Below are 18,931 nucleotides of genomic sequence, written 5' to 3'. Positions count from 1 at the left end.
AGATATAAGATAAAAAAGATTATTTTTTTAGATAAAAATGTTACTGCATTACATCGTATGCCATAGAACGCATTCACTATATCACTGTATGCAGCAAACCAAACGGACACACGTACTTGTATGTCATACAATGCATACTTACTTAGACACGTAGTTGTATGCCATCGTGTACGAACCTTAGCGCTCACTCTGCGGTCCTGTCCGTGTTCCCTACTCCCGCGGGCATGACAGGTTTAATACCTTCCGCGGCAACCGACGCGTCGCTCATAGCGCAATTTTCCCGCGCGATTCCACAGCATGTTTACAGCGTTTTATAAAGAACCGGCGTGTTTACATAATTAAATAAAATAAGCTTGATAGCTTGCCTAATTAAAAACTGTGCAGTTATTGTTAAAAAGTTCTCGTCGTGTCGATTCGTTTTCCAACGGTGTTGCCGTAAAATAACAGCAAAATGGAAGCTATTGAAAACGATCAACGTTTGAAAAAAATTGAGAAGGAGTACCTTGAATTTTTAGACGATGCAGTAAGTTGAATATCAATAATTTGCGTTTTATGATGATCTGAAATCTGAATGACCCTAGGAAAATGCGCTAGTTTTTCCCGACAAATCACGATTTACGTACACGTACGAGACGTTCTAAAAACTACACTTGTTGTATGCTTTATGTATACACAACACCAAGATTTATGAATACATTTCCCCCAGATATGCATTTCAATTTTTTGAACATTTTGTTTCATGTAAAAAATTCAAATAATTTTTAAAAGCAAATCTTTTATTGTTTTGTACTGCAATTGAGTTATATTTTTCTAAATTTGAATGTTATACTCCCCTAAATTTTTCTTGTTAAGAACAAACAACTCTAGTTTATCAAATTTTAATGTTAAAAAAATTATTTAATTTTATTTATGATAATATTGTATTATAATAAAGTACAGTTCCTATGCCTAATACTTTATTTTCAAATGTTCAATAGGAAGATCAAGGTATTTACTCCACATTAATCAAAAACATGATTGAAGAGAAGAGGTATCGTTTAATTGTTAATATGAATGATTTAAGAAGAAAAAATCCAACTCGAGCTGCTGGGTTAGTAATCAGTCACTTTATTTTGATCAACTTATTAATTACACCTCATAAATGTAATTCATAACTTTTCATTTTTCTAGATTGTTAAATGATTCTTTTGATGAAATAGTACCCTTCAAAAGAGCACTAAAACAAATGGTAGAAAGTTTTGATACTGAATATGGCAAAGGTAACACTGAATTTTTCATTGGTTTTGAAGGAAGTTTTGGTAGTAAACATACAACACCAAGAACTCTTACATCAAGATTTTTGGGTAACATGGTATGCGTTGAAGGAATTGTTGTTAGATGTAAGTTACAAAAGTTATTTAGAATTTCAATAATTAAGTACGCATAATAAAAGTAAATTAACATAATAATTTATTCTGCAGGTTCATTAGTAAGACCAAAAGTTGTCAGAAGCGTACATTACTGCAAAGCAACTTCCACAGTTAGTGAAAGAGCTTATAGTGATTTGACATCATTTGATGCTTTTCCTGCTACTGCTGTTTATCCTACTCAGGTAAATAATATAACTTACAATTACATAATCTATTATAAATTTGGAGTCATACAATTTTTATTTATTCATAGGATGATGATGGGAATCCATTAGAAACAGAATATGGTTTATCAACTTATAAAGATCATCAAACTTTAACAATCCAAGAAATGCCTGAAAAGGCTCCTGCTGGTCAATTACCAAGGAGTGTTGAAATTATATTGGATGATGATCTTGTTGATCTTTGTAAACCAGGTGACAGAGTTCAAGTAGTTGGAAATTATCGTTGTTTACCTGGAAAAAAAGGTGGATATACTTCTGGCGCATTTAGGTAAAATTTAATTAACAATACTTAAAGATTCATATGAATATATTTACCATTATTGTTAAATAACACTTATAAATATAATTTTTAATGTTTCCAGAACTGTTTTAATTGCAAACAGTGTAACACAATTGACAAAAGAAGCCACGTTGCATATATCTCATGATGATGTTACTCTATGCAAAAGTCTATCCAAAAAAAATCCTCTCAACAACATTTTTGAGCTTTTGGCTAAATCATTGGCTCCATCTATTCATGGTCATGAGTACATCAAAAAGGCCATCCTTTGCCTACTTCTTGGTGGATGTGAAAAAATTTTATCAAATGGCACAAGGCTAAGAGGGTAAATTTGATTTTTATCTTTCTGATAATTATTTCCTTTAAACTCTTGAGCAGTCAATGAATATACAATCTTCTGAATTTTTTAGAGACATCAATATACTGCTAATTGGTGATCCTTCAGTTGCCAAATCACAATTACTTCGATATGTACTCAACATTGCTCCACGAGCTATAACAACCACAGGACGTGGTTCTTCAGGCGTAGGTTTAACAGCAGCTGTCACTGCAGATTCTGAAACTGGAGAACGAAGATTAGAAGCTGGAGCTATGGTTTTAGCTGATAGAGGAGTCATCTGCATTGATGAATTTGACAAAATGTCAGATATAGATAGAACAGCTATACACGAGGTGATGGAACAAGGCAGAGTAACCATTGCTAAAGCTGGAATTCATGCAAGTTTAAATGCTAGATGTTCGGTACTTGCGGCTGCAAATCCAGTATATGGTCGTGTGAGTACCCCAATATTCAAGTAATCTAAAACCACAATATTTTAAAAGTTATTGAATCTATACATCTTTATCTTGCAGTATGATCAATATAAATCACCCATGGAGAATATTGGATTGCAAGACTCTTTACTTTCCCGTTTTGACTTGTTATTTGTTGTTCTGGATAATATTGACTCCGATATCGATCATATTATCAGCGATCATGTCGTTCGGATGCATCGATACCGAAATCCAAATGAACAAGAGGGTGAGGCCTTACCATTTAATGTAGGTTTAGATTATTTGAGTACAAAAAATCCAGATTCAGAAGAGCAACAGGAAGAAGAAACACAAATTTATGAAACATACGATCCCCTTCTTCATGGAAAATCGCGGAAAAAAACGTAAGAAATTTGTTTTATCTACTGTTTAAGATCAAAAATATTATATTCTTAAACAATGAATTTTTAAATTTTAGGGATAAAATATTATCCTCACAATTCATGAGAAAATATATTCACATCGCACGTATCATGAAACCAGAATTAACCGAAGAGGCACGTAAAACAATCATAGAGGAGTACTCGCGTCTGAGATCTGAAGATAACGTCGAATCTGATGTTGCGAGAGTATGTATAAGTTCTAATTGGAGTTTATTTTATTCACCTAAGGTTTGCATGACTAACATTTATTCAATTTTCAGACGCAACCGATTACAGCTCGTAGTTTGGAAACTTTGATTCGACTTTCAACGGCTCACGCTAAAGCTCGGTTATCCAAGCACGTTACCGTCGACGATGCCCAAGCAGCAATCGAGCTCGTCCAGTATGCCTACTTCAAACGAGTACTCGAAAAAGACAAGAAAAGACGAAGAAGAGCCGAGGACAGCGATAACGAGGATGACTATTTTGAGAGTCAAGAGAGAACAAAACGAACCAGAACGACAAGTGAGTCCCAGCAAGAAACTGTCACGGAAACGGAAAGCACCGAAGTTGATCAAAATACTGAAGAAATGGAAACAGAGCCAACCGTTTCTGAACCAACTCAAGAATCAGAGCCAGTTGTTTCAGCTGTGACACAAACTGTTGAAATTTCAAACGACAGGTAATTCATCAAAAATAACCGATACAAGAGAATATTTTTAATGCAAATTTTTCAGTTTCGTCATAGTTTATTCTTGTAAACCGAAAAACATATAAGTTGAAAAAACATAACGATAATTTTTATTTCAGATACGTCGAATTTAAAAGACTGTTGGACCCCATTTTCCACGAAAGACGAGGCGAGGACTCTATGAGTATTTCAGATATTTATACGAGTATCAATAAAAAATCGACAGATCGCTTTTCAAAGGAAGAAATAGATTCTGCTCTTCAAAAGATGTCAGAAGAAAATAAAATCATGATCTCGGATGATCATGTTTTCCTCATTTAAAAGTAATGTAGTAATTAGTGAAGTGATTTAATTTTTGTATTTTTGTACGACTATGTTATCATGTATATTTTTTTTTTTTTTTTACTAAAAAAATGTATTTTAACTTGAAAAAGTATAATATATCAATTACAGATTTTTACAATTTCTTGTTGTTGAATCTACTCTTTTTTGTAAATTTGTTGAAAGATTTTTTTTCAATGTTTGTCTGATTGTAAACATAATTTTAAAAAATATACAAAAGCTTGAAAAGAAAAAAAAACTGCTTTAAAATTATTTTTAATATTATTTTTATTTTCTCAAGTGTCCACTTCGTTCTTTGTATATAGAATATTTACAATTTGTATATATTATTTATAACAATACATCGCTATGCTTGGCAAGTCCTGCTACCAATTCAAACAAATAGAAACTAGCTTCATTCCCGTATGCTAACTTATATCTTATATACAAATTTGTCTCAAAAGAAAAAACAAGATACTTTTTTCGATGAGTCAAGGATAAAATGGATAGATAATTATTTACAATAATTTATAAAAATATCTGAAAAACATTGGCTAAAAATTTTTTTCAAGGTTTCAATAGTGACACGACTGTTTAAAAATTGCCATTCATCCGTATGATGACAATCAAAACTTATCTAAAACTCTTAACTCTGTAACAATGTGTTAAAATGTGTTTTATTTTTCTTCTTAGTGTTCGCCGTCGCTGCTCTCGCTACTGTAGGCCAATTGTTCTCGCCACCAATCCTGCACCTCGTGCATCACGTTCGACGCTTTGGGCGGCGACGTCTTGGCGCTCAGATTCTCTCGTTGAAATCGGAACTGCTCGCTGGCCTCGGTCAAGTGAGGCAGATTATTTTTAATCGTTGTCGCTAAAAATTCGGGAATGATTTCGATGAGTAAATTTGCGCACAGACGAAAATGACAAAGATGATTTAATCGAACTTACGGGTGGGTCGGTTGTTACGCTTTTTAGATGCCGCGATCTTTTCTTTCTCGGATCGTATGGATGCCGGATCCGACAGTGTGGGCGCCAGATATTTTCTACCCGAGCTGCTACCGATACTGTCCGATCTCGGCAGTCCGATCATCTTTTTACTCCTGTGTCGCAAGCCTTCGCTATCCTGCAATCACAAAAAAAATTTTAATAAACGAACAATTATAAAATTTAATTAGCATATGATTAGGCACTGACTTTTGATTCTGTCTCTTCCTCGCGCTCAACCGGAGCTTCTTTTTTCTCGTCGTTGTTTTCTTGGACCACCGCGTTGAGATCGTTGGTCGCCCTCAGTCCGGCGATCAAACTATTTTGTTGCTTCTGGAAGGAAAAAAATGACCGTGTTTATCAAAAAATTTCATCCTTGAATTATAATAATGATAATGAAATGAAACCAACCCCGGTAGCTCGTATTTTTTTCAGGCATCCCTCTAGCCAAGTTCTAATTGTCTGCTTGGCGACTTCTTCCTCGATTATGTATTCGAACTCTTCTCGGGCCAAAAGCTCCTCCAATTGCAGAGCTTTTCTTATGTCGACCGAGCGGTACGACAGCATGCTGAACAAGACATCAATGAATATAATCGAATAATTCAATTTTTCAGGGAGCTTTAACTGTAATTACTCACTTTATGACATCGTGGAATGTCACGTCCTCGCCGTTGTGTAGTCTTTCCAATTCGTAGCACATGTACTTGAAGAGCAATCGGTCCTTCTGCGGATCCGTTTCCAAACGGCCTTTGAGCAGCCTAAGGATGAATTTTACCCTGCGCACGGGAATGACTCCCCTCTGATGGATGTCGACGATGTTCCAGGTGTTTTGGAAATTTCTGATGTCGGCGTAAGACAATAGAGCGTCCTCTTCGTTCGAGTAGAAGAGGGAAAAGTTCTCCATGATAATAGCTGACCGATGAGAAAATAAAGCTCGTCAGTACGTGATCGTAAAATTCATGTGTATAAAGAGAAAATAATCTATCGAGACAATTTTTTTTCCTTACCCACGAGTAGATTCAATACGATGTAAGTGATGATGACGTAAAAGGTGCAGAAATATATCAGCGAGGCGTGAAAGTTGCCGCAGTCCGTCTCCCAGTAGTTGGCCGCTGGGGTGCAGTACGGCGGCTGTATCATGCAGTCGTGCATGATCTTGTTCCAGTCCTCGCCGGTGACTATGCGAAAGAGCATGGCGACGCCCGTCACCGGCGACTCGAAATTCGCTCGTCTAGAATGAAGATAAACGTGATTAGAAGTTGTTCAAGATCATTCCCCGGCGATTTTGACAGCGCCATCAATCGAGCTTACCTGCCGATACCCTCGCCGTACTTCACGGTACCGAACAATATCGTTCCCGCTAGGGCGTAGAAAAATACCAATAGAAACATGCCGAAGATGATGAAGAAACTCTTGCAGACCGACACACCGACGGTCAGCATCAGCATTTTTAGGGTCGTGTGTTTGCCGGTTATCGTGAAGAAGCGCAAGATGACCACCATAAATCCAATCACGTACGAGAGATCGTTCTGAAAAAAAAAAAAATAGAAAAAAGATTACTTTCGACGTCTACGAGGCTGACGAGGAAAACAGTCAGTTTGATAAGTACCTGCATTGTACCGTGAATCACAATCCAAATCACACCGACGACCGTCACGAGCAGATCGTAACGATTGCGCCTCGACTGCCAGTAGCCTCTCGGCGTGAACGCGATGTTTTTCATGATGACCTCGGTCAAAAATATCAGCGTCAGCAGCGTGGAGACCGTGGCGAGGGGCTTCGTGTAATCCTCGCCGTCTCTCCACTGGAAATAGGGAAAAAATGTACCCATGAGTAAGTCATCGAATGTACGTACACGAAAATTTAATTTTTTTTGCTCCACCTCCTTTCCTTAACGCCAAAGAAGAATGTGATATGTGTTAGGAAATTGTACCGAATGTTATGGTTTGTATGCGTAAACGTACGTCAACCATTGTTACTTTTTTTCTTGATAGGGAAAGAGAAAATACATGAGGAAAATATAAGTCTCTCCCAAAACCACGACTACTCTAGTGGGCAGTGTACCTTTTTCTTTCTTTTTAGGAGCGGGTCGCTTCTGCTCTTGCTGCTACTTCATTCCGTTGTCACCCTAGAGTCCTAGAGGAGAACCGAGAGAAAAAAAGGTGTCGACGAAAAGAGTATGTGGTATTAACACGAGCTGCGCTAAATGAATCTGAGTCTGATGCACTGCACAAGTTACACGCGCGTTGAAATACGATAAAAATAACTAAATTGAAATTAAGGCAAATTAATGAATTAAATTTTTGTAAATTAATATATTTGAAATACATAAAGAACCTGCAAATTTTAATTACACCAGACGTGAAAAAATTCTCTACTTATTGCCCTAGCATGAGCCTTAGACAGTGGTCGCTAAGCATGCGTGACATAAATCTTGGTTCATTAACTGATCGATGATTTTTTCACAGCAAAGAATCGGCAGCTCATAGTACGCCAACTCCAAGAAAAAGTCCAATGCCCAAAACTGCAGAAATCCTCTTGACAATTTTTCACTCAGATGTAAAGCACAAGCCTTCATAGATCCTTCGGGGAGCCGAAAAATGTCACCCAAGCACGAGAACTTGTAGTAATCCACATAAGTGAGTAGTTTCGACGCCTCTCTGGGTTGTAACTTAAAGTCGTAGAGCGACGAACTCGGAATAAACATTATCTTTTTAGCTTCTGTCGCGAACTCCGTGTCGTCATACCAACATTTTTCAAGATCCTCCGCCTTCTCGAACAATTCGTACTTCGAGAACAATTTCATGATCGTTAGGGCATCATTTCGGTTTAGCTCGTATCCTTTTTTTTTCAAGGAGAGGAAGACGCCTACCGAGCGAGCAGAACAACAACAAAACCTATAATCAGCTTATTTGGAAAATGCCACCAAAAATATTACCTGCTGGCTCAAAAATAGTTGAAATTGCTTCATACACTGCTGCTTGTATGCTAATAAAGGGACAGAAGTAAAGATTTAGACTTTAGAGGTTTCTTCATAGCAAGTAAATTTAGCATCAAATTCGATGAGCCAGCTTGTTCATTTGTATATTTGAAAAGCGCGCAATTGTCACGTGTAAAGAAGATAATGATCGCTAACTGCTGACACACGTTTAGTGCGTTGTTTCGTCTAAATGTTCTGGAACTGCTAAAATGACGTATGCCATCGATCAAAGAAATTGCGATTAAATCCTAAGCACATGTCTGCATTAAATAACACCAACGACTCTTTAGATTCGTATCTCTTAACGATAAGACCCCGTGTAGAGTGACAAATCGACGATCGATATCAATATCAGTCGTGTATAAATAATAAAAGCCGAACGAGTTAGCGTCATAGATCAATTGTAAGTTGAATTAATCCGAAGATGTACTCTTCTGTACTGGCAGTCGTTCTGCTGTTGGCTGCAGCCGGCCACGCCAAGTTCATTACACGAATCTACGGCGGAGACAGCGTCGAGATCGAGACATATCCGTACCAGGTCAGCGTACAGAAGTGGAATCTCCACCACTGCGGAGGCTCCATCGTCTCGCCGTACTGGATCCTGACGGCCGGTCACTGCGCCTTCCCGGATGACCGGGTAGTGATCAATGTCCGAGCAGGTACCTCGCTCGTCGAGCAAAACGGCACCGTGCACCGAGCCGCCAAGATCATCCAGCACCCGGGATTCGGCGTCAATTCCGATGGCCTCCCCGTGGGTGACATCGGCCTGATCAAGCTCGCCGATCCCATCGTCTACGACGAGCAGCACCAACCGATCGAGATGTTCGAGCAGGACGAGGAGACCGTGGAGAACGCGAGGGCCGTCGTCTCGGGCTGGGGCCGGACTCCCACGAACAGGCGGCCGAGCCAGCTCCAGGCCGTCGCCGTGCCCGTCATCTCCAAGCGCACCTGCAGCGATCTCATCCGCGAGAAGTTTGGCCCGCTGCCGTCGGGCCAGATCTGCACTCTGGTCCTCGGTGTCGGCGGCAAGGGCGCCTGCCTGGGTGACTCCGGCGGCCCACTGGCCGTCGGCAATCGCCTCGCCGGTGTCATCTCTGGAAGCGAGAGCTGCGACGGGCCCTTCCAGCCCGGCGTATACAGCGAGGTCGCTTTCTATCGCAACTGGATCGAGCAGGTCATGAGGGAAAATTGAATCTGGTTCGATTCAACGAGAGTAGTCGAGTTTTTTTACCTAGCGTAGTTGATGTAACTTAAATTTTGTAACTTTGTCGCCGTATGAAAATGAACGAGAAAAATAAATAAAATTCATATTATTCACTCACAAATTTGTCCTCCTTCTCTTTTTCATCTTTTATTTTATTACCCACTGCGATTAGTGTAATTAATTTTACTGTTTATTAAACATGACAAAAAAATGGCACGTGATGGTAACGCAGTTTCAAATGTAAATCTTGATATCCTAATCGACATAAATATGAACTTTTATGTTGATTTTCTCTAGATACCCCTTCTACATTTGACAATAAAAAATTTTATAACGATTACGAATTTGGCTTGATATAACACGAACTTCCAAGAAAAAGATGTAGGGTTTGTCATGAGTAATCAATTATTCATTCAAAAAAACTGTCACTTCCTACCAGAAATCAAAAAATGACAATATCAATTTTTTCATTATTTTGGTATCTGTAAAAATATAATAACATTTCGTCGTATATAAGATTCTGTCTGAAAAAAAGGTGTTCATTTTAAATAAGAAATTACTTAAAAGTAAAGATTTAGACTTCAGTTTATCAAAAATTTACTCTGACTATCGAAATTTGATAACTCCGAGATTTCAGATGAAAGCCCAATGATTTATTATCAGCGAAAAATCTCAAAATAATTTTTTTGATATTTGTAGATTATTATTTATACCAAAAACATACTTCGCGCGTTCGCGACCGCTGCTTTCTGCACACGGCAAAATTACCGCAGCGACTCAATCAAGTGTCACTTCCTCTCGGTTCATGACTCAACCTCAATGGTAAAGCCGATATTCGCGAGCCCGGACACAACAGAATCCGAATATTTGCGTGACCTGTTTAGTTGCCGCGCGCTAATATCAATGCAGACAAGTCGTTGCCAGTTTTGAATCAACATGCTGCTGGCGTTTAGCGTCGATTGAATTGCAACGAGCAATTCAAACAGTTGTCTGGTTGCGACGACTTTTCATTTTTTGCCAAAAAGTAAGAGATTCGATAAATAAATTGATATCGGCATAATCTATATGGAATTGTCATAATTGATGGAAAACTTTTTTACAGCGATTTGTGTTCAGCAAGTGCCTTTGCCTCAAGTCGACTTTCCAATTGACATTTATTAACTTATTCAATCAATAATTCAGCAGAATGTATTCGCAGTATAAAACTTTGGCCAGTCAAAAGCCCAGTCAATCAAAAATAAATGAGTTTGTCAAAAATGCTAATTTCAACGAGGTTAATTGTGCATGTATTATCTGTCATGCTATGTGCTATTAACACGAGCTGCGCTAAATGAATCTGAGTCCGATGCACTGCACATGTTACACGCGCGTTGAAATACAATAAAAAAAATAACTGATTTGAAATTAAAGCAAATTAATGAATTAAATTTTTGTAAATTTATTTATGAAATTAATTTATTTATGAAATTATTGATATACATAAAAAATCTGCAACTTTTTAGTACACCACAAATGAAAAAATTCTGTACTTATATCCATAATGAGTCTTAGACGGTGGTCGCTAAGCTTGCATAATATAAATCTTGGTTCGTTAACTGATCGATGATTTTTTCACAACAAAGAATCGGCAGCTCATAGTGGGTCAACTCCAAAAAAAAGTCCAGTGCCCAACGCCGAAAAAATCCTCTCAATAGTTTTTCGCACAGATGCAAAATACAAGCCTTCATAGATCTTTCGAAGAAATTGTGGGGAAACCATCTCAAGAACTTGCAGTAGGCCGCATAATTGAGTAGTTTCACATTTTTGGGTTGTAACTTGATAAAGTCGTAGAGCGACAAACTTGGAATAACCATCATCCTTTTAGCTTTTGTCACGAACTCCGTGTCGTCATACCAACATTTTTCAAGATCCTCCGCCTTCTCGAACAGTTCGTACTTCGAGAACAATTTCATGATCGTTAGGGCATCGTTTCGGTTCAGTTCGTATCCTCTTTTTTCAAGGAGCTCGATGACTTGCTCAACGAAGAACGTTAATCTTAATTTAAAAACTTTCTCGGAGATTAGATTGTTTTTATTCAATTGACAATCGACCTCGTCATAATGACACTGAGTTGGGAAAAAGAAGTTGGACAAATCAGCCCCATGATCAAACAGTACATCTATCACATTCGGCTGTAGATACGCCACAGCGCATTGAAGAGGTGTCCGGCCTAACTTGTCCCGAGCGTCGACATGCACCGTTTGCTTCCTCTCTTCGTTGACTTCGAAGAATATCTTCACCAAGTCGTCGTTATCTCTCCGGCATATAAGATGCAGTGGTGTCAATCCGTCCTCGTTGGTCAAATTCGGATCTGCGCCGTTTTTCAGCAGTAATTGGACTGGGACATTTTCGGAGTATTCCAGAGCCACGTGTAGCGGTGTATTACCCAAGTTGTCTTGAGCATTGATTTGCACCGTATGCTGGGTTTTGTCGCAGATCTTGAAAAACTCACGCGCCAAACCATAACGATCATAGCCGTTCTTGCAAATAATATGCAGGGGTGTCAATCCCTCTGCATTGGCCAAGTTCGGATTGGCGTCATATCGCAGCAGCAATTCGATCAACCTCTTCTCGTTGTAGCTTTGTAGAGCCAGATGCAGCGGCGAATCAGCTGTACGTGGCACGAGGATATTGGGATCCTGGCCGAACTCGAGGAATTTTTTGACGGCGACTTCGCAACCCCACTGGCAGGCCATATGAAAATGTGTTAATCCATTTTCGTCGGTGTAGTTCACATCGAATCTGTCGTATATTTGGAAGAGTTCAGGGATGACTTCAAAACACGTTTTAGCTAAATGATGAATTACGCTGGTACGACGCTGCAGTAGCCTGCCATAATTGTCGACTTCGGGCTCGTCCTTGTAGCCGGTCCTGATCATGAAGAGGACGATGGAGTGTCTGTAGCCATTCATTGCATCTTCCGTGATAAGCCATTCGATTTCTTCTTTACAAAAAATGTCCCGGAGATCAGGAAGTTGGCCCTTCCAATTCATGAATAAAGGGTTAAGTTGACGGAAAAATTCAAGCCGCTCTCTTTTGATTTCCCAGTTAACCTTTTTTCGCATAGTCTTTAATTTTTCTAAACAGCTAGGTTCGTATCTGTCCATCGTTCAGCTCACTCAAACTTTATGACGCTTGATACGAAAATCACTTAATACGTCGATGCGATTATTTCTTTGTTCACACTGCGGCGTCGTGAGGTCTACTGTATTGCGACTTGCGAGAGTGTGGACAGTGGTGCCGTTTGAGCGAGCGACGCGCACGAACTTGCACAGCACAAATGAAACAAGCGAGCGCGAGAGAGAGAGAGAGTTACCCGATACGTTCAGACTGCTCGACGCAGCAAGAGCGAGCGAATGGAAATTTCAGCATTGTGGAGGCCCTATCGGAATTCTATATACGATTTAGTTCGTGCCGGCTCGTATTTGACGGGTTGTTTCCTCGATCTATTATCCAACGCAACCAACAAAAGCGATACTTCAAAAAATACTTACCGACACGCACAAGAGTGCGCTGTTCGTAAGGACGATTATAGCTATGAAACGCTTGAAGTATATATTTTGAGTTATGTCGTAGATGAAGGCTCGAAATTTTTTGCCGTCGGGCCTCGGCGGCAAGTGCAGCGGTTGAGCGATCTTCAATCTCTTCTTCAAATCGCACCTGCGTGATACGGTTTTGGTCAGTTTTTTGAATTGGTCAAATTTATAGACTCATCGCAACGACTATATATTTCTTACCATCTCCTCTGATCGACCGTGAGCAGAGCCGTGCCTTTGTTCTCGGAGTAATTCGCGATGACTACGCCGACGAAGAGGGTCAAGCCTATCATGCATCCAAGAAAAATATAGATATGAATGTAAATGCCGTGTATCTGTGGAAAACAGAAGGTTAAAATTATTAATGAGTCCATAGTTGTGATTTAATTTTTTGCAATAAAAAAAAAGGGACTCACGGGTCCCAGAGCTTTATTGAGTACGTCGCGCACGTCCAGCCAACCCTTGAACGAGAGCACCTCGAACAGCGTCAGAATCGCGTCGCCTATGTTGTCGAAGTTGAATCTTCGCGGATTGGCCCAGACCCTCGGCACGAGGATCGACGGGTAGCTCTCGTTCGGGCCCGGCTGCAGCTTCATCTTCGTCACGAAGACGCGACGCATGAACACGCCCACGCACTCCTCGCGCTTCAGTATGGTCGGATCGTTGCAGCGCGCCAGACGGCCGCCGTACAGCTGCACGCCGTAGCTGGCGAACACGAACATGAGCAGAATCAGCAGGATCGATACGAGGAGGATCTCCTTGAAGCCGCGACAGAGCTCGTAGACGACCTTGCGCATGTGAGGCACGAGGGTGAATATGCGCAGTGGGCGCACGCAGCGCAGAATCATGAGCAGCTGAGCGCCCGAGTTGGGCTCGACGCTCTTGGGCATCCAGCAGAGAAAGACGAGACTGACGACGTAGATGAAGACGTCGAGGATCGAGGCGACGTCCTTGATGTAGGCCTTGGGCGTGAAGAAGAGGCCGTCCGCGAGGATCTTGAGGGCCAGCTCGATGCTCATGAAGATGACGAAGCCGAACTCGGCTATTTGGAGGGCGGGCACCTCCATGACGCGATAGTTGGGCGTCTCGAACATCATGGAGATGCAGGAGAAGGTCGTGGCGCATATCATCACCCAGTCGAGGTAGGTGACGAGGCCCAAAAAATTGCTGAGGAAGGTACACGTAGTTTTAGTAAAATTATATGTGCTGTATGGGCTGTTTTTTTTCAATATTATACTCACTGCAAGCTCTTGTACTGGACTTTTCTCTCCTTGCCCGTGAGTGGATCCTTCAGTCTCGCGTCGTATCTCGCGTAGACCAGCAACTGGCAGATCTTGCGAAATCTGCTCTCGCGAGGCACGACGAACAGCGGCGTGTCGAAGAACGGATGATTCTCCCGCAAATCCTCTTCGCGTTGATTTCTGTGCGTGAAAAGTACGCGTGAGAAAAATAACTCGATTCGTACGAGACTCATGTTGTCATACACCTACTACCTTCGCATCTCGGCCTGCTGTCGCTTGGCCTGCAGCAGTTTGATGTCCAGGTCGTGGGGCCTGCTGCGAGACGAGCTGACCCGATTCATCGCGCCGATGTCGCCGTTCTCCATCAGGTGCTCGTACGTCTGCTTCAGCTTGATCGAGCCGCTTCTCACGCTTCTGCGTATGGATCTGCGTGAAAATCATCGTGAAAAGTGGAGGAGTGCGCGCGGGTACAATTATTTGAATTAATTTGATATATTTTTAATTGTTTGGGTTGTCGTGTATACTTATGGGCCAAAATAGACAAAGACTGACGGATCAAAAGAAGAAATTAAGACTAAGTATGCAATCACGAAATATACATTGATAAACGGAAATCACCTAGATGAAAATTGGTTTTAAATTTAACCATTTTTCGCGTGTATCGAGTTTGAAAAGTTGACGCGTTACGTGAAAAAAGAGCAAGCGCTATAAATCTTCAATTTACGTACTACCCACACACCCTCATTAATTGATGAGCATAAAATTTGTCTTACTTCTTTTGGTCAATTCTCAATTGCTTCGAACTGTTGACGGTTCCTTGCGGCTTCAATAGACCCTTGCCAGGAACTGGTATCATAGCTGAATCACCCAACAATAATCTCTGGTTGTTGGAGTCACTGCGAGCAACAAAATCATATTGACTCAATCGAACAGCCTGTTATATTTTATTATGATGAAATGAAGTTTTTACTTGATGATATAATTGACAGCTGCTTTTTTAAAATTGTTCTCCACTACTCGGACTTTGGGTGGTTTGTTTAAAATCTGAAGCGGCCTCTGCTTGCGATAAACCATCTTCGAATCGAACGTCTCGTTGACCTTCTTGGAGTTTTCATTCTCCTCGTCCTCCACTTCGTAAACGAACTGCCTCATGAAGCTCTCTCGCACCTTTGGCAGATTAAAGTCCGACGGCACTTTGTGCAGACAGGTCATTTGCGGACTGTCCGGGAACTTTTCGAATATCCTCAAGCGAAACGGTAGGGTCTCCTTGATTTCGGCGCTCTGTTCTCGGAACTTGAGTTGCTTCAGTTTTTTAATGTCCTCGTCCAGCTCGAGATTGTCCAAGATCACGGCGACGAAAAGACTGAGCACGATCTGTGTAGTACGAATGCGTAAAGCGTAAGATACAAATATTTTGTCGTTCAAAATGAGCTTGTTGGAATAATGTAATTTACCAATGTGACGAACAAATGGTAGAGAATGAAGTAGACCGCGACCAGCGGAGCGATCGATTCGTGGGTACGTAGCATCGTTTCGTCCATTACCTCGACCCAAGCCTCTTGAGTCAGGATTTGAAACATAGACATAAAGGCCTGTGAAATAATTAAGATAAATTTGTTTTGATAATCAATTTTCTAAAAGAGAACAGAGGGTAATCGATGATGCTTTTTACCTCTGGAAATGTTTCGAACTTCGTAAAGTCACACAAGAAGCAAAAGAGCTGCATCGATATACTGGACGATATGACGAGCAAGCACATAGTGAAAATGATCAAACTGCCCAATTTTTTTCCAGGGCCGAAAATTTTGTACACGAAATCCTCCAGCATGGGTGAAGCTTTGATCAATCTTACAACTCGAAGAACCTAAAAATAATATCCCTTTAATAGTGATATAATATTGCGGATAATCGGTTAATCGTATATGGAAGGCAATGATAAACCTGAAAGTAGGTGAAACCTGACAGGTAGAAAAAGGGCAGAATGTGTACGCTCGTGCCGATGGCCAGCAGCAGCTCGAACTTGTGTATCGAGTGCTTCCAGTAGCTCTTGAAGCCCAGACAGCAGATCTTGAACAGCGACTCGAGATCCAGCAGAATCGTGAACACGATCTCGGCGTAGTAGTACTTGTCGTAGAACGTGTGCCTCGGCCGCTCGTCGTGCTTGAAGTTCATCGTGGCGGTGATGAGGCCGTTGGCCAGGATGGCGCACATCACGACCATGCGAAACTGCGGCGAGCGCAGAATCGCGTGGCACAGCGGCGACGCCAAGCCCCCGTGCTTGTTCTCGCTCAGGGTGATGAGCTTCCAGCCGGTGGTCTCGTCGCCCGTCAACATCTGCGACGCGGTGCTGTTGCTGATGGCCCCGCGCACTCCCCACATCTGCTGGAACTGCACCCGGATCTCGTTGAACGTCTCGGTGATGACGGCGATGAAGACGTTCTTGACGAGCCAGGCCAGAAAGAAGATCATCGTGCTGAAGTAGAGGATGGCACGCCAGGCGGGCAGACTGTCGATCGCCCGATACATGATGAAGACCCAGCCCTCCTGGGAGGCGGCCTGGTAGACCGTGAATATGCTGGTGGCGAACTCGTCGAAGCCGTTGAAGCCCATGATGTACTTGGACAGCTGGAGCTTGAGGCACTTCATGCCCTCGGGGCACTGGTAGCCGGACTCGGGATCGAGCGAGCAGAACGTGTCGGGTATGGCGAGACTGTTGATGGTGATCTGGCGCGGATCGGTCGTGTTGAGGACGCAGTGATTCGTGAGCTCGCCGAAGAATTGCACGCCCAGCAGGCCGTAGAGCGACATAAAAAAAAGGAAGAAGAGGGTCACGTTGTAGATCTGTTGGCTGGAACGCCTGTGGGGGAGCAAAAGAGCGTTGAGTTTCTTACTGTAAAGAGATTTATTCAACACGATGGACTTACTTGAATATCTGATTGATTCTCGCTTTCGGCATGGAGAACTTGAGAAACACGCGTAAAAAACGTATCATTATGAGGGGCCGCGGGGCGCGCAGTATCGACGCGTAGCTGAACTTGAGCATGATGCCGAGCATCTCGAACATCTGCAGGATCACCGATATCCACAGGAAGAAGACCATGCTCGCGTCGAACTGGCACCAGTGATCCTTCAGGTAGGACTTGTCGCTCTTCAGGATGCCGCGTATGTGCATCTTGGCGATCATCTCGGCGGTGAAGAGGAAAGTGACGACGAGATCGCTCACGAAGGTGATGTACTGCAGCGACGGGACCTTCTCGAACGTCTTCGGGGTGTTGAGGCAGACCGAGGCCAGCGAGACGAGGGCGCAGGCCCTCATGCATCTGCGCACCCATAGCTGAGATACGGAAAATACATCAACGATTAAGACTATTAAAGAATAAATAAATATCATTAAATAAAATAACATATGGGTTTAGTCGTGCGAGTGACAAGTGAAGAATTTGTGTATTTTTTGTTGTTCCTTAATTTTTTATTCATTGACGTGGCGTCAGAGAGAAAGGTACAGCCCAACACAGTCGTAATATTTTTAATAATTGTTTATTAGACGAAGATATAACAGTAGATTTAATATTAATTAAGACTGTATCACTTAAATTTACAATGATGATAGCTCAATAAAATTATCACGTATCTTCCATAAATAAAGTGCATTGACATTATCAATCAACAAAGCCCTATTTACCTAGATATTTCTCTCTCCCACGGTATACGTTGTAAATCGTCAATTTAAAAAAAAAAAGTATTTTCTGTACGTAAGCGCGACTTCTCTCGTTGTCAAAGCATCTCTCTGTGCTGCGCGCGTGTGCATCTTTATACATTACTACCCTCCGCGAGTGCATGTGCTCTGCAAATGTGTGTGTGTGTGTGTCGGTCGTTAGTCGTCGCGAGTCTCGAGTGTGCTTATGCGCTACTGCTGCTGTCTTACCTTATTCACCCATTCAATATCAGCATTTTCATTGAGAGACTCTTCTGGGCCGTAATCGGCCAGAATTGGTTCTCCCTTCAGGCTTTGCTTTCGCCCGAGCATAGTGTCAAAAATCGATTGCGACTTGTCGGCTGAAAAAAAGGGAACGAGAAAAAAGAACGATGTTGAATTGTATAATTTTCTCGAATTTTAGTCTATTTACTATGCTACTATTGCTACTTTTGATTTTCTAGCAATAAATTTGAAAGCTTCATGTAGAGCGTTTATTTTAAACGTGAAACAACATGCTCGTGGGATATTCTATTATATGTCGTTTGTCAATCCCTGTCACCTGTCAATCCTGGATGACATCATTAATAGATGTTTCGCTGCCAGCCGTTTCAGCACTGCTCTTCGTACGAGAAAACAACATCCCTGCGCGTCGATGATGCCAAGTGCCAACGATTTGGCGGCCCGTCCAAATACATGCTGACGACGACACACGATCTCAACGCGTTAAAGACATAACTTCGGTACGCGGAATACGAGCTTCGGGATTACTTTCGGGCGAGAAAAAGCTCTCCGCGTTTCTCCGAGCTTCTACTGTACCCCTTGGTTCGTCAGCTGCTGCTGCTTGCGACGACGCGAGCTTGCGAGATGTGGTCCAGCAACTGCGCATCCCACCCCTTTTGCTCCAATTTATTATACTGCGCGCCACTCTGGCAGCGATCGCGCGCGCAGCAACCCCTATTTACTATATAGTCACCGCGATTGGAGTTCAACATTCGAGATGCATCGAACGCGATTGAAAATTGGAGTTATCGTCATTTTTTTCTTGACGTGTTTCATTAACTATAAGTTCAATTTATAACTCTGAATTGTTTTACGATTCAAAATGTATTATGCTGGCGATTCAGGCAAGAGCCTAAAACTTATATCAAGT

General features: G+C 41.7%; 3 protein-coding genes across 3 annotated transcripts; 2 read left to right on the top strand and 1 right to left on the bottom strand.

The window, feature by feature from the left end:
• Window positions 1–251: 251 nt before the first annotated feature.
• On the top strand, window positions 252–4,169 carry LOC106653261 (DNA replication licensing factor Mcm3). Its single transcript, XM_023462871.1, has 11 exons — window positions 252–523; window positions 978–1,090; window positions 1,171–1,379; window positions 1,461–1,591; window positions 1,663–1,901; window positions 1,996–2,238; window positions 2,324–2,687; window positions 2,766–3,070; window positions 3,145–3,295; window positions 3,370–3,770; window positions 3,899–4,169. Exons 1-11 carry the CDS (start codon window positions 452–454, stop codon window positions 4,098–4,100), a joined length of 2,430 nt encoding a protein of 809 aa, XP_023318639.1. The 5' UTR covers window positions 252–451; the 3' UTR covers window positions 4,101–4,169.
• Window positions 4,170–4,401: 232 nt separating this feature from the next.
• On the bottom strand, window positions 4,402–18,639 carry LOC106657107 (sodium leak channel non-selective protein). The gene is made up of 21 exons (XM_014378420.2): window positions 18,341–18,639; window positions 18,010–18,140; window positions 17,009–17,418; window positions 16,026–16,941; window positions 15,757–15,948; window positions 15,539–15,676; window positions 15,055–15,458; window positions 14,858–14,980; window positions 14,337–14,510; window positions 14,085–14,264; window positions 13,260–14,010; window positions 13,045–13,178; window positions 12,802–12,967; window positions 6,694–6,888; window positions 6,396–6,613; window positions 6,092–6,315; window positions 5,723–5,996; window positions 5,496–5,652; window positions 5,295–5,417; window positions 5,049–5,223; window positions 4,402–4,971 (listed from the first exon to the last, which is right to left on the bottom strand). Exons 2-21 carry the CDS (start codon window positions 18,109–18,111, stop codon window positions 4,790–4,792), a joined length of 5,238 nt encoding a protein of 1,745 aa, XP_014233906.1. The 5' UTR covers window positions 18,112–18,140; window positions 18,341–18,639; the 3' UTR covers window positions 4,402–4,789.
• On the top strand, window positions 8,473–9,377 carry LOC111694473 (trypsin-1-like). Its single transcript, XM_023462874.1, has one exon. It carries the CDS (start codon window positions 8,489–8,491, stop codon window positions 9,254–9,256), a length of 768 nt encoding a protein of 255 aa, XP_023318642.1. The 5' UTR covers window positions 8,473–8,488; the 3' UTR covers window positions 9,257–9,377.
• Window positions 18,640–18,931: the final 292 nt, after the last annotated feature.

This window comes from Trichogramma pretiosum, unplaced genomic scaffold, assembly GCF_000599845.2.
Source record: "Trichogramma pretiosum strain Unisexual culture from Peru unplaced genomic scaffold, Tpre_2.0 scaffold1, whole genome shotgun sequence".
Classification (NCBI taxonomy): domain Eukaryota; kingdom Metazoa; phylum Arthropoda; class Insecta; order Hymenoptera; family Trichogrammatidae; genus Trichogramma; species Trichogramma pretiosum.
The sequence above is the reverse complement of the archived record's forward strand: the minus strand, read 5'-3'. Positions and strand labels throughout refer to the sequence as shown.